Consider the following 15,353-nt stretch of genomic DNA (forward strand, 5'->3'; position numbering starts at 1 on the left):
ATATATATATATATATATATATATATATATATATATATATATATAAGTAAATATGTCCATTTAAGCTGATATTCTGTACTTTAACCTCATAATTAGTTAATTTTAGATGTTATGTGCTTATTTGTACAAAAGCAAAACCACAAATCAGCCTATTGTCTTGAGTGTCTATGGACTGCAGTAAATATTCTATTATGTGTTCTAAGGTTTAAACAGTTTATATGGTAGAAATTGAACTTACTGGCAGTGGTGATTTCAAGTGAATTACACTGAATGTATTCAGTAAAATAAAATGGATGGTGGAAGTTCAGACACATTCAGAACATTCATTCTATGATGCAATTTTAAGGAAAGCCAATATGTATCAAAATGAAAATTTATTGCATACAAGAATAGGTGGCATATAATGCATCAACGTGTCAGAATCCAGCTTGTGACTATACAGAAAAGAATGTACAACATTAGCTTATCCTGAGCAACACAGCAGCACACGCTTTGTTATATTTGCAAATAAGCAAGAGCACCCAGTAACAAGGCACTTCACCACGAACACCGAGAAACATTCACACGGCACGGCGCTGGCTCCTCTGTCCTGCACTAAGACCTCAAGTGCTTCAGAGCGTAAATGACTTCAAGAGCACCATGAGATCCTGGTGATAGCACAGGCATCATAGGAACTGAAGAGTGAGCTTGTTTTAAAGCCACATAGTCACTGTACAGGTACTACTGCAAAGCTAATGGTGTGACGAGATGTAGTTTAACGCAGAGGGATTGACTTAGTGTTGCTCTCTCAGGAGCGCCCCCTAGTTTGTGCAGTGTCATATTTTAACAGCCGTGCAGCCTAACACCCATTTTATTTACTTAAAGAAAGTAACCTTAATGACTGCCATAATGAAACCATAATAAGCGAAGTGATGTCGGACAGTGTTGGTAGATTATTCCATTTACAATTGTTTCTAAGCAACAGACATTTGACATAGTCACAACCACAGCTCATTCAAAAGGTGTGTTTGCATATTTGGTGAGAAGGTATACTATCGGCAGTGATTTTGTGTTTTGTTTTTTTGTTTTTACATTGCACCTTATAGGAAGTCATTGTGTGGGTGCAGTGTGGTAAACATTATACCATTATTAACAGTTCACTGTAAGGCATGTTTTAACCTGTATGGTAAGTACCCTTAAGTGCCATACATTAATCTGTTCTATCGTGGTTTGCAATCTGTGGTATTCTCATGGATTAGCTGAAGCTAATGGTTTTGCTACTGTAGAGGTAGAAAAGTACCCTGAATGAGTTATGACATCAGTTATATCAGTCTCTATTCTTGAAATTGTCACACTTGAAAAATTTCAATGTTTTTGCTGGATGTAATTTTGTTAGCTGATCGTCAAACATTGTTTCCATACCTATATCTAAAGTAGAAATGATCCAATAGGACTTTAGGATAGGCACTACCATTTAGACTTAACATTTACATTTCTATCTGTTGAACTGAAAATGCTTTCACTAGCACAAATGTTGTGTGTGTTAAAAGAGTGTGCGAACCAGTCTCCGTCCCTTAGCCTTGATGCGTGGGAATGTGGCACTGGTTTCGTTGTTTAGTGATGGAGAGCCAGTTGGTGTGTTACCCCCTCGCCTTCTCAAGAGGAAGTCCACGCTGGCTGAGGTCATAGCGTAGAAGACATTTCCAGTAGCAGGTATTGTCAGCTCTGTCCATTGGAAAAAAAGAGAAAGAATTCCTAACACCAAGAAATGCAGTTATGGAGAAAATACAAGGTTTTGGATTGGAGGCTCGGTGTTCCTTTACAGGTTTGAATGAAACAATTCAGCAAACTCTGGACTGATGGTAAGTCAAAGATAAGAGAACATGAAAGCATTTTTGCCATGTTAGCATTTTTCGCTAGACTGTTGTCTTTGTGAATTAAAGGGATAGGATGTAAAGGAAGAGGAAAAGGTGTGAGCTTACCTTTTCCTTCAGGAAGCAGTTGGATGAGTTCATACTTGGAGGCATCACGGGGGTCTTGGTTGTGCTTTTCTAATGCGGAGCTGATTACAGTGGGGGTTTTGTCATTACTAGTGACCTGAGACAATGAAGCAGGGAGAGAGATGTGAAACAAGGAGATTAACGAGATTAACCTTCATTACAAACTAAACACGGCCAAATCTTTCAGATTAACGAGTAACCTTCATTACAAACTAAACACGGCCAAATCTTTCAGATTAACGAGTAACCTTCATTACAAACTAAACACGGCCAAATCTTTCAGATTAACGAGTAACCTTCATTACAAACTAAACACGGCCAAATCTTTCAGATTAACGAGATTAACCTTCATTACAAACTAAACACGACCAAATCTTTCGGATCTCCTTTCTAGGATGAAGCAGTTAAATTTGCATATTTGCAAGGGCATGTTTGCTTGGGAATACAAATGTCATTGCAAAATGATACATAACACTCTTCAGTGTATAATTCTTCAGTGTACATGCAAGCAAATTCTGTGTGATAGTACCAGAATGCTTCGATATAAATTGCCATCGTGCAAATCCATCCGTATCTTGAGGATCCTCATATCTGGCCCCGCCCCTGGAGTGTTATTGGAGGGAGTGTTGCCACAGGACACGGATCGACGATGTGATTTGATGACATTAGTGGGTGTGGTCAGTGCAGAGGGGGTAGGATCATTGGGCGGTGGGGACGAATCAACATCCAGACAGGAAACGGAGGGGGATTTCATATGCTGAAATAACAGGTTATGGTAATAGAGGGATAATGATAAAGATACTTACTGACATCATAAACAAAAAATTAAGGTGGTTCATGGAGGCAAAAAGAGATAAAGACACAAATGAGCAAAGTTAAAATAAAAATTTGCTCTTTTGTATATTTTAACAACAACCATTAAAATTCCAGGATGAATGATGAGCTGGATCAGAATAAAGGCCTTCAATGGTTTCCCCATCAAAAAGGAGAAAAAAATAATAATAATGAGAAAATCCTAACGGCATGACTCCAAAACGTGCTGATTGTGGAAATAGAGATTAGGTCTTAAATAAACCAGCAAAGCAATGTAATCCAATTGCGACACACTTTCTGGTCTTTACCTTGGCAAGCTTGGAGAGCAAGTGATTGACAGGCGAGGGGAAATCAAATATTCCATCAGCATCAACAACAGCGCTTGTCACAGCGGAGAGAGCACTTAGAGAAAGAGAGAGCCAGAAGCAAAATGGAGAACAGAACAATCCAATTTGTCACAAACTGCACTCAGCTAGGTGTGCTGTTTACAGGATTTATCCTGAACAGACAGAAATCCGTGGAGTTTCCAAACAAAGAGCACTAATAGCAGGAAGACAAACACATGGATTTTTGCATGCACCGCAGATACTTTGCACAGTGTGTGTATATGCTGCTAGTTTCTTTATTCCACTGCAAAAACTATGAAACTTTGTTCAGCACTACCATTCAATCTCACCAACTGAATGAATGTAAGTTGAGACCCTAGGGAGTGATTTTGCCAATGTAACTAATATCACTGCCTACAATTTTACTACTTGAAGTTTGTTGCTTAAATTGTCCTAAAACTGTGTAAATAATATGTCAGATGTATGCCTGGTAACTTTAAAATACTGAAATGACCTCTGAGATGCATTTTTATGATGAAACAGGTGTTGAGTGGGTTTGGAAACCTCCATGACTGTGAGAAGGTGATTCAAATGTGAAGGGAGGTTAAATATGAGAGTGTGAGGTGGGCCTTACTCAGCACACTCTGTGATGACCACCATTGGGTGTGGTACACGGCCAGGGCTTGGCTCACTGTGAGGTTCGATCTGATTGGACAGTCTGTAGCTGTGTCAAATAACATTCACTGGGTAAATTTTTTTGTATACAACTACAGGTTGTTTAATTAATGATACAGCCGACGACACATCAGAACTCACCTTTCCTCTTCGGTGAGCGTAGGCACACTGTGGTACCAGTGCAAAAACGACTCGTCTGTTCGGAACGTGCTGTGTCTGCAGGACGACTGGAGCAGTCGGATTTTGGCGAGGACCTCAAACTCCTTTTGAGTTGAAAGCAAAATCAACCTCCCCATTAGCCACTGGTCTCACGAAAGATACCAGCGACGCATGCCGGGCGAACAAAGAGAAATAAAACGTACCCTTCGCCTTTTGTCAAAGTTGATGTAGCCATTCTGAGGAGAGAAAATGAATGTTTGCTCACAGCTGGACATGCCAGTATTCTTGTAGAGTGCTGCTGAGGACCACAGCTTTCCTGCTACGCGAGACGCCTCACCTCCAGTCTGTCCTTCACAGCGGCATCCAGCATGGTGAGGTCGGTCAGGAAGATACCCAGGTACGGCACGGTGCCCTGAGCACTGGACTGTGGACAGGAACAGGGAGTCACTCTTCACCACACCGTTGTCCAAATTCTGGGTGAAGCAGCTACAATGCAACGTACTCGCTGGGAATACTCACCGTGTGTCTTCTGTTGTTGATTTTAGGGTCTGCGTTAGCTGATTTAGAAGTTCCCTCCTGTAGAAGACTATTATTAAACTATTATCATAGACTAGCAGTTCATATGTGATAAGTATATAATATAATTTTTGCATAATTACTCAATGCTGGTAGTTGCCCTCAGCCTAAAAGCACCGCAGTTACTGCAGTCTGTGCACTGCGGGCTCATGAGAATTAGAATTGCTATTTATTTCCACACAAGGCCAATTCTATTATTACTTTACCAGTATAGTAAATCAATGCATAGATTTACCAACACTTAACAGAATGCAAACATAACCAGAGCAATCCCTGATGTCACCAGAAAGCAAACTCACAAAGCTGTCTGTAACAGGGTGACATAAACGGGCAAAACGAATACCTACTAACACCTACACATGTTTTCAAACTTGCTGACACCTCAGTCTACCAATCGCATCTGCCTCCATGATCTCGCACGACTGGCGGTAAGTGGCCGTTTCTATGTGTCATCTTATTTCTTATCCTTACTGTCCTTTATTATCAGTTCTCCGCTCTTCTGGTACTGTCGACTGTGGTGTGAAGACAGCCCATGACGGGCCGCGCTCGGGGGAAAGCGGCCCGCGCGGTGGCCAGCGCTGCGTTCGGTAGCTCAGCTCTGCGGAGGCGGGAATGTGATGTCGGAGAAGAGTAACAATGTTCCTGAATAGGAACCTTTGTGCTCACTTGCAACTCACTTCTTTCAGGAGCTCACGGCTCTGGGAGTAGTTGTCTTTCTCTGAGAAGATGTAGGCCAGCTCCTCGTATCGCTTCACCGCCTCCCTATCGGAGCACACCGACACAGTTTGTGACCTTTCAGCCAGCCGTCTGCTTAACCCTACACTGACCCAAGACGCCACACCCAGTAAACATGAAACCCGCTCACAATCAGGATGCGTACACAGACATTAATGTTATCACTTATTAATGTTATTGTATTTCTGAGAGCAATAATAATCCAAAAAAATGTAATAAAGAATCGGCATTATTAGAATTATAAAGACACCTATTACGCTATTAGTTTTACGCAATTACAGTTTTCAACGTTTCTTTTCCACCCCACATAACATACTACTGCTTCTTCTCATTCCTTGGCTACCAAAGCTTTCTACGTCGTGATCTCCATTGTGGAGATCAGACACACACCTGTCTGTTTCTTGCCAGGTTTTCCTCAGTCTGTGGATGGGGTTACTCTGCAGGGCTGACACAATGGAATACAGGGACGAGAAGTTCTTCCTAGCTCGACACACCTGTCCAGAAAAATATAACTAGAAGATTAGAGATGTCTGTGGTCGCACGTAGATTCTACAGGTACACTGTGACCCTTAAAGATCTGCGGGGCTGTGAGGGTTTGGACCTCGGCTACGCTGATCCATTTCTCCAGGAGACGTGACCTCTGCTGGGTCTTCAGGTCTGTCTGCCAGAGGCAGGAGGCGGTGACGGCGTTGGCCAGGCGGTTGAACTGACGCACCGTCGCTCGTACTGACCAGCACTGCCCTTCCTTTCCTTTCTTATCACGTTGAGACCACAGCGAGCCCAGGCAGTGGTAGGGAACTAGCTTCAGAAACAGCTCCTGAAGGACAAGACAAGCTGATGAATGCGGTATGTGTGCAAAGTGCAAGACTCAAATGAACATCAGGCCCTAGTGCTGGAGGAAGTCTCACAGTCTCGATCTTGGTCAGCTGCTCTGCTATCACACTAGAAGGAAATCCCAGGATGCTGGTGGCTTCAAACTTCGAAGGGTCAGGAGGAGATGTCTTGGGCGAAGTGGTGGTAGAATCTGCAAGTTGCATATCCTGAATTTAATGAGTTGCCAGAATTGTATTGTATCCTAAAGTTAAATAAGAAAACAAGGCTGTACAGTGTAATGTGGCCTCAGTAATCTCATTTTAACCTGAATTTGATGCTTTGAGTAATATCTGAAGTTCTGTCCTTCTGATCTAATTCAAATATTTTGAGGGAACGTTTGTGAAGACATTTGGCCTGGTAAGCCAGAAAATGCCCTGCATTAAGACACCGTTCTCTGTGTGCAGTCTAACCTGGAAGGTGGTCTTCGATCAGTGACCTCTCGCTCAGCTCCTCGGCCATCCGGAGCAGTCTGCTCCTGATTTCCGCCCCGGGGGCCTCAGAGGGCAGCAGCGGGGCGAGACGGAGCAACCGCGCTGGCTCCCCCAGCGAGCGGAAGTCCTCTGGGTACTCGCTCAGCCACGTGCTGAAGACGGTGCACGCAGCTCTGGACACACACAGACCAGGCCAGGCCCAGTGTAACGTGAGACACGGCTTTACAAATCCACACCACTTTGCATACACGCGCAAGGGTGTTGACGACACACACACAGTCGACGTTAAACATTAACCGGAATCAAAAGGAACCTATTTTGCCTTGTTAGTTTACAGTTTTGGTCATGTGGTTTCATGATGGTAAATACATACTGTTTTAGAAATACATAAATACATCCTCAATTAGAATGTATTGACTTGCTCACCTACAACATCTTCCAATTTTGAGCTACATCACCATGGCAAGAAAAACTAATATCAGCCAATATAAAATAATTATCTGTTTTCATGATCCAATCATGTGGCGGTGTATAAACTGCAGTCCCACCCCAATATCCTGTTTCAGTCCAAAATACGTCACACTAAGGAAGGAAAATGTGCTATGAGTTCCATTTCCATTGTGTCTGAGGAAGAAGGGTCTCACAGTTTGGATTAAGCGTTCTCAGACTCCAGACCACAATGGCGTACATTCTAGGCAGTTCCCTGCAATAAGCACGGCTGATTCATTTAATTAAGGGCTGGTTTAGCACTTATTAGTTGAGGTGTGTTTTTGTAGGGCTTCTGTCCAAATGCATTGTTTGTGGTATTCAGAGGCTGGCGCCAGGGAATGCTGGTTTATACGCTTCAGGATGTGAGGGCAGGTATACTAATTAGTGGACTTAAATACTTCTCTGTCTGTTCTCATGTTCTCATGTACTCATAAGTAATATTGCTCTTTCATTTTAAAGTTTAATTATATAAGCAGATGTGCTTACTTGTTAAAGGCTTGACGGGTTGGACCGCTGCTTTCCCCTGGTGGATTTTCCAGTCTGAGTAAAAACAGAAACATTATATGCTGAAACCTTCCCATTTTTAAATCCAGAACGAAAACATCTCTTGGGCCTTTAATTAAACTAGTAAACTTACTTTAAGTATTATTTTTGTATTATTTTTATCTTTATTTCATTTATTTAAAATACTTCCTTGCATTTGTCTACATAAATGAATTTTCTTACTGTCTGTGTGCTCTTATTGTTTATGTAAAGCACTTTAAATTACCGCTGTGTACAGAACATGCTTTGGCTTTCTATGTGCTATAATTCATGCCAGTACATCTCAACAAAGATGTTGCCAACTGAATGCAAAGCTGTTCTTCAGTACTGTCTAAGTGAGCCTATTGCCATTTCAAGTCTTTTAACCTCCTGTATAACACACAGTCCTCTTTGCATCAAGCTATAATGTTAGGAATTCAAAATCATAAGTATTTTGTGTCCGCAAGACACAAAACCTATGTATGATTATTACGGTTATTACTCATGCAGTTGTTAAGATATTTTTTTCTAACCATAACTTTATTATTTTCTAAAACCTCTGAGTACAGCTTGTAACAGGTCTGTGCTGTCTTCTAGACTCCAGAGTCCTACCTGTCTGTCAGGATGTCCAGCACCCTCTGTGTGGAGGTAAAGGAACGATAGGTGGAGAGGAAGATGGTGATGAAAGAGGAGTCTTCCATGGAGTATGAGTGGAGGAGGTGAAGGACCAGCTTCTCCTCCGTGCCGGCCTTCACGCACTGGGAGCGGAGGCCTGCAGACTGTGGGAGAGAGAGAGGAGAGATGGAGGTGAGGAGGAGTCTTCCATGGAGGAAGGAGGTGAGGAGGAGTCTTCCATGGAGGAAGGAGGTGAGGAGGAGTCTTCCATGGAGGAAGGAGGTGAGGAGGAGTCTTCCATGGAGTTAGGTCATTAGCTGCACCAGCGTAAAGCCACCAGTGTTACTGCAGTGGGCACCATTTCCCAAAATCACTATAGTGTTAAGATCATCTTAAATGAGAGAGAGTGTTCAGTGTAAGGCTCACTCTACCATTTATAGATGGTCTGTGTTTTCGCGATATTTATGGGAAAGAGGGTCATGATTAGTAGCTTTGGTGAACTGCTGGAGGAACGTGGGTGTAGCAGCACTAATGGTACTACTTGGTCCTACTGTTAATGGTACAAATGGTACTTCTAGGTTAGTGAGTTGTTACGTGTGGACTGGTGTTGAGACTGGTGTCGGGAGATGGAATATGCAGTGAATGGGGGGCTTGCCTGAAGGCTGGGGCCTCCTTGCTGGGGCTTGACGATCACCGTGTAAACTATGCCATCCTCCTCCTTCTCAGACACAGTGGACTGAAACAGAGTGAGAGATTAATAAACCAATAATAACACATCGGCTGCAAATTCTGATCTATACACAAGATTCTCTCAAGCAGGAGAGAGCGTGCTCACCAGGTTGAGTGGACAGTACCAGGTAGTCTTCATGGGGGATGCCTCGACCTGCGAATCATAGTGTTGACAGGGTTGAGGATGGCATGGCCCTATGCACTGAGCCATAACGTACCAGCCGTGGGTGCAGTGCAAATCCACCGGTAGCGTCTGCACTTTCAAGGACCACTGATAGCAGAAACTGTTGTTCACAGGTGTCTGTTGACATAAGCATCTGAAAATCATTTTTCCCTGCCAAAGCTGGCAACAGCTGGCCGCCTAATCCCCGACCTTAAACCACTCCATAACTCAGACACAGCTCCAAGTAAAACCCGGAGTACACCACTGTCAAGCTTGCAGGCGAACTGTGACAAAACACCATTTTCACTGAAACAGTCGCTGTATTCAGACTGAGGCAAGACCATAAAGAGCGGAGTGGATTGCATTTGACATTAAGGCCCTCGGAGACTCTGGCAATCCATCATATTTCCACACTGTCAAACAAAAATGGAGCGCTTCAACAGTTTTGCCTTATGTGCAAGTCAAGATCACATGAATTAAGGCTCTGCCCCAGCGATGCCATTATCAGAAGGAAAGAGAATTCGGAGACCTGTGGACCTGCGGCTGTACAGTCATGTATTATTTGATGCCTTGTTCGCAATGGTCTGGCACTGGCCATGATTTTCCATCATGAAGTATTCATGAGACAGAAAACATGACATCACAGCCCACGCACAAACAAATCACAATGTCTCATGCATCAGACACACAAAAGACATGCATCAGTGAAAATTCCAAAAAGTTTAATAATACAATATGGTGGTTTTCTAGTAAAACATAACAGATGACATCATTGTGTCAATTCGGGTCTAATTCATGTCCAAAGTATGGTTACTTTACTTTAATCAGAAACAATCTCCAATGGCTCACAAAGAAAGAGCCGTTAACCAAACCACTGCATAAATGTGTTACCCCCCCGGCTCTGAGCAACAAGCGGTGTGTTGCTTGTTCAAAGCCTCACACATGGACATAACCTGTTAATCCAAAGCCAAGCCATGTGCCCACTTCTCATGTTTACAGGGAAGTTTCACTAAGGTGCACTTCCAATAACTTGGTAATCAAAAAGGGGAATTCTAACTTACTCAACAAGCCTGGACTGGCAAAAACGTGGCAGCTTCCTGTTAACGCACACAGCCCCGAGGAATCACTGTCCCCTTCAGGTGTCTACATGAGATTCAGAAGATCCTTTCGTCCTCTCCATTCGTTCTCAGAGCGGCCGTCTGATTGAGTGGTCTCTTTGTCCTTTGCTTCCCTTTTCTCGCACACACACTCTCTGGCGTGGCGCTGCGAACACACCTGAGCTTGTCACTAAGACGACTCCTACAGAACACGTCACATGGGCACACCCGTAACTCACTCATGCACACTGGCTTGCACAAACGCTGCCTGCAGCCATTGCTCTCTCTCTCTCTTTTGCTCTCTCTCTCTCTCCTTCTCTCTCCTTCTCTCTGTTTATCTCACATGGTCATACTCTCACCCCCTCTTTCTCACTCCACAAAAAGTTGACAAACCTGTTTGACAGCAGTATAAAGGACACAAATGAGACATTATTGAGATTATTGTTTTACAAATAGAGAATCCCCCAAAGTCTGGAGAAATTCCAGACTTGCATCCAATGTACATTATTTTAATAAAAAGATTCATAGCTGTTCATTAATATCACGATTATAAGCAGACCTAAGCCATGTCAGTTTCTGTTTATATGAACCAGACTAGTTAAACAGAACATATTGGCACAGTGGGGAGAGGACTGTTAACTCAGGCAACAGCAGTCCACTGGATCTCAGGTCTGTAATAGCGTTGTTAATAACAGTCAATAACATTTCTCAAGAATGTTCTTGCTAATGCAAACCTGTAAGAATTTTTTACATGCATGTGAACAGTTATAACAGATCAAGAAAAGGAATAGGGCACGGTTTGGTTACAGCAGCACCTTTAACACTCAGGAAATTCAACCAAATCCCTGTCTGATCTTTTAGAGATCAAATTGGTTTATTGGATTTACATTACACATGGAAATCTCCAGAATTTATATAATCTACAGTTCAGAAACTGTGGTGTTCATTTAGGTCCAATTGGAAATAAAGAAACACTGTATGAGTTAAATCCACAGTGGGAATTTGCTGTGTAAGTTGACTCAGGGGTTGAAGATTGAAAGACTGCACCCTTGTGTCTAAAGATATGTTCCCCTTGGAAGAAATACGAAAGGCGTCAGAGATCACTCATGGCCTGTATCTTCTGAATGTTTCATTACTGACTTTGCGTAGTTTGTTATTGTGATGTATGTTAAAAATAGAATCTAATAAGAAGTCAGGCTTCTGCATTAATATTTAAATTATTTAAATTCTTCAACACATTTTGCTTTTCAAACAGTGCTTTGATGGGTTCCCATTGCTCAAAAACAGCCTTGTCTCTCTGTTTCCATCTCCTCTCTCTGGCTACAGGAAGTGCAAAATAAGTGTGGACAAACACAGGAAACAGGACATACTGTTGTGTCACGGTGCCCATTTTCCCTCGATACTCTCTCTCACTCCCTCACTCTCTCTCTTTTCCCTTACCCTCCCAAATTAACTGCAACCTTGGGACAAAAACAACAGGAAAAAGGTTTTGAACCTTAAAAGACTTTCTCAGCATAATAATTGAGTTTCTGCCCACCTAGGTTTTCGTTTTAGACTTGATACTTTTCTACTGTGAATTTGCAGCAAAACTACAGTAACTTCAGTACAAAGGGCTTATCTTTACAGCAGCGCTCTGATCATAAATACATTACACGGGACTATTTACAGCTCCCATGTTTCTGCTCTCGTTCCCTCCATGAATACCTCGTCTTCCTCTTCCCTCCTGTCTGTTCAAGCTTCTCTCCACTCTTCTCACACTCTTCTCTCCACTCTTCTCACACTCTTCTCACACTCTTCTCTCCACTCTTCTCACACTCTTCTCACACTCTTCTCTCCACTCTTCTCACACTCTTCTCCCCCTCTCCAGATTCAATATCTGAGTCAGAATAAGGGTGTTGATTCAGGATTAACTTATCTTCTTATCTTCTCTGTGTGATCGTGTTTATTCGGAAGAAAGACCTAGATCACTTATGCCAGTACTGGGTGCTCATAATGATTAACATTCATATAATGTTTTAACAGCATCACTGCTGAAGTCCAGCTAATTACAGTGTCTCTGCCTTAACACTTTTCTGTTGTAATACTGGATGAGACTTTCAGAGCAGACTTCCAGACACAAATGGAGACACACACCCGAGGGCAATCTAAGAACCCTACAGCTAAACTGGGTTAACAGAGTTTGTTTTACCTAAACAGCTCCAGCTCAGAACTACAGAACTCCACACACACATATATGTATATGTGTACTATGGTGAGTCAGAGATAGATATTCAGCTAGATATTCACTCTGCCAGTTTTATTAATGACTGGGGGGGAGGGGGGTTGCTAGCGTCTAGTTGCAGCCTGTTGAATGCTCTATGGCCTCCACCATGTCATCTGAGCACCCTCCGCACAAAAGAACCACTGTCTTCTACCATGGACCCCACTGCATTATTTACCCGAGGCCCACAAGTAGCTTGGGTCATGTGATAGGAGCGGAGGAACTTGGGGGGGGGGGGGGGGGGGGGGGGGTTGTGATCTACGTTCTTGAGTTAGTGTGACTTCTTTTTTTAGGTAGTATGATCAAAGTGTTACAGTTGCTCAGGGTACACAGCCTTTTGACACAGCAGTGGATTCAGCCCCCATGATGTTACAGCGCGATTAAAGGAACCTCACAGACTGCATTGGAAACTGGTAATCTGAGAAATCCCATTTAAATCATTTGTTAAGCTTAATGGCACTGTATGGAGCGTACATAAATATGTAGATGATGTAGCCGATGGATACACAGCAGGGGGCATAACAGTTGACAGTGAGCAGCAACACGCCTCATTGTTAGTATGAGTGGAAGAGACAACAATCGACGTGAAAAATATGTCAGATGACACATTGGTGTGCACTCACTACAACCTAAAAATAAACTTCCTCTACATTTCTTAACACATAGAAGCAAAATTCGAGCATGTCATTGTGTAAAACTTGAGGTTACAAGCTGATCTCTGTAGCGGACTTCCCTTTAATTTTGGCCAGCTGCAGCAAATATTTACCCACAAAAATCAGAAGGAAATCGTTTCTTAAATGTATTTATAAACTGTCATTGTACATTGTGAACAATATGTGGTAACTTTTGATCTGAAACTTTTCCAGTTTGTTGAATAAATTTGTTCACAACCTATAGCTAAAACCTGATGTGACAAATAGCGGAGCTAACAGTGCCTTTTGATGGCGGTAAGCTGTAATTGCACCTTTCTGACTATCTGATGAAAAAAAAACTGAAAAATGCAGAAAAAACAAACAAGCAATACAATCTGTAATATCACCAATGATATCACCTGTGAGGAGGCGTATTCTCTGGTGTCCAACTCCTTATCTGACTGGTCAGTATGACTGTCCGTCTCTGTCTGTAAAGGCCGGTAGCTGATGAGAGGCACGTCTTTGGACCCTACACCCGGTAGGTCGACCCCAGCCGTCCGCATACTTCGGGGGAGCATGGTGGTGCCAACTAAGGGGAGAGAACACGCACATACTAGTTAAGAAAGCCGAAACGGGGCGCTATACAGCCCAGCTGTGGTCCACTACGCCATAACGTTGTCATCGGCTCTGGCGGCTCATTTGTTTACACAATTTACATTTCCCCATGGCGAGCAGTGACTTCAAATTTGAATTTCGACCACTCCTCTTTCCTCTTTCCTCCTCTGGTATTTTGATTAAACTAAGATAAAGATCTCTTTCAGGAACACGAAGGGACACATTGGCCTCACTAGTGATGTATATTGGAAGGAAAAAACTTTTTACAAAACTGTATTGGTTTCTTTTGAAACATTGTTTGCTCTGATGATGTGTTTATATGAACAGCAATAATATAACAGCAGACCACTCGACTCACATTTAACTACTCTATAATTTTTTTTCTATAGATATCTTTGTTAGTTATTCATTGAGGACAGACTTTCCAAATTACTGGTTCAACTGTCACTCTAAATACCTCTTAGGCTATTTATGTACATATGTTTGCGACTGTCTGAAAATATTTGTGCATGAGTTTGCAGGCAGAACCTGGCACTAGGTCACACCCCGCTTGAAAATAATGTTCTCTTTCAACAAATGCGAGCGAATATCCCAGTGTCCGGTGTCCACCCTTACGGTCGCCTTAACGCACACTTCATATGCAGGCCGGAAGCAATAAAAGCCCGTAAACTGTATGATTTTATAAAACGCCGGCTGGTATTCCGAGGACGTAGAAGGAAAACAGGACGCGACCTGCGTTATAATGACCGTTTCCTAAAAACACAAGTGAACCCAGCCTTTAGCACACGACCACCCCTCGTTCCGAGAACCCATTACGGCCGATACACTCTGCGATACCGGTCAAAGAATGAAGACTGAGCGCGGCCGAAATACCTGCTAGTGGACCAGTACTGCGTCCATCCGCTCCAGTAAGCAGTTTTCTCTGAAGTCAGGGTCTCTCTGGTTCCATATCTCGGCCCTTCTGTTCGCCTGTCAGCCCTTATCGCCAGATTACAGCGGTGAATGGGACGCGTCCCTGCGAGCGGCACCCTCCCTCCGGGCTGCGCAGTTCCTGTCAGTTTGTGCGCTCGGCGAGCTTAGCGCAACGTTTGGTGCATCACCTCACGACTGACTAGCAGCCATTCGGCGCTGGGCTTGTTGGAGGGGGAGGTTTCTGTGTTGCTTTGGTCTTTCCTTAAATCTAAAGGTTATTCCGCATTAATAAAACTAAAGTTTTTTTTTAATGTGGCTTGTGGTTTTAAACCGGCATGCAGTTCTTAAGGTGGTTATGGACTGAGAAGAATCTGCACTTGCTGCTGACTTTGCAACTATAGAAAGCACTTTAGAGCTCATACATTTTCAACAAAGAGAAAAAATATGTAAACACCTACATAGAAAGCACTAAGGGTTCGTGGACGGTTTAGGATACACAGGGAAAGCAATGTAAATACTGCAATGATCCCTACAACAATGAAAACGTTTTGGAAGCTACTATACGACGAAGGGTGATGTGCTTCGTGTTCATGAACAAAAATATCTCCTAATGATTCTTCGGTGAAACCGGATTACACTGAGACCTACAGGTCTTATTACTCCAACATTTCACTCTGTTATTGTATCCATCATTAAGTATATCAGTATAATTCCATGTTAACCTTAATGTGAGCTACGACAAAGCCCTTAGG

At 42.9% G+C, this 15,353-nt stretch overlaps 1 protein-coding gene across 3 annotated transcripts; it reads right to left on the reverse strand.

Annotated features, from left to right (window-relative positions):
* Positions 1-355: 355 nt before the first annotated feature.
* On the reverse strand, positions 356-14,772 carry rgl2 (ral guanine nucleotide dissociation stimulator-like 2). Of its 3 annotated transcripts, XM_077012945.1 has the most exons (20): positions 14,563-14,772; positions 13,494-13,663; positions 9,029-9,076; positions 8,849-8,929; positions 8,191-8,357; positions 7,543-7,596; positions 6,547-6,740; positions 6,172-6,287; positions 5,865-6,080; positions 5,654-5,757; positions 5,206-5,290; positions 4,472-4,528; positions 4,290-4,376; positions 4,156-4,188; positions 3,935-4,056; positions 3,753-3,842; positions 3,101-3,194; positions 2,509-2,736; positions 1,962-2,076; positions 356-1,704 (listed from the first exon to the last, which is right to left on the reverse strand). In XM_077012945.1, the coding sequence occupies exons 2-20, from the start codon at positions 13,650-13,652 to the stop codon at positions 1,523-1,525; spliced, it is 2,232 nt and encodes a 743-aa protein (XP_076869060.1). In that variant the 5' UTR covers positions 13,653-13,663; positions 14,563-14,772; the 3' UTR covers positions 356-1,522. The 3 variants fall into 3 exon arrangements, with proteins under 3 accessions (XP_076869060.1, XP_076869062.1, XP_076869061.1); XM_077012947.1 differs by lacking the exons at positions 13,494-13,663; positions 14,563-14,772 and adding an exon at positions 11,887-12,003; XM_077012946.1 differs by lacking the exons at positions 13,494-13,663; positions 14,563-14,772 and adding an exon at positions 10,147-10,672.
* Between the last annotated feature and the right edge of the window lie 581 nt (positions 14,773-15,353).

Source organism: Brachyhypopomus gauderio, chromosome 7 (assembly GCF_052324685.1).
Source record: "Brachyhypopomus gauderio isolate BG-103 chromosome 7, BGAUD_0.2, whole genome shotgun sequence".
NCBI classification, from domain to species: domain Eukaryota; kingdom Metazoa; phylum Chordata; class Actinopteri; order Gymnotiformes; family Hypopomidae; genus Brachyhypopomus; species Brachyhypopomus gauderio.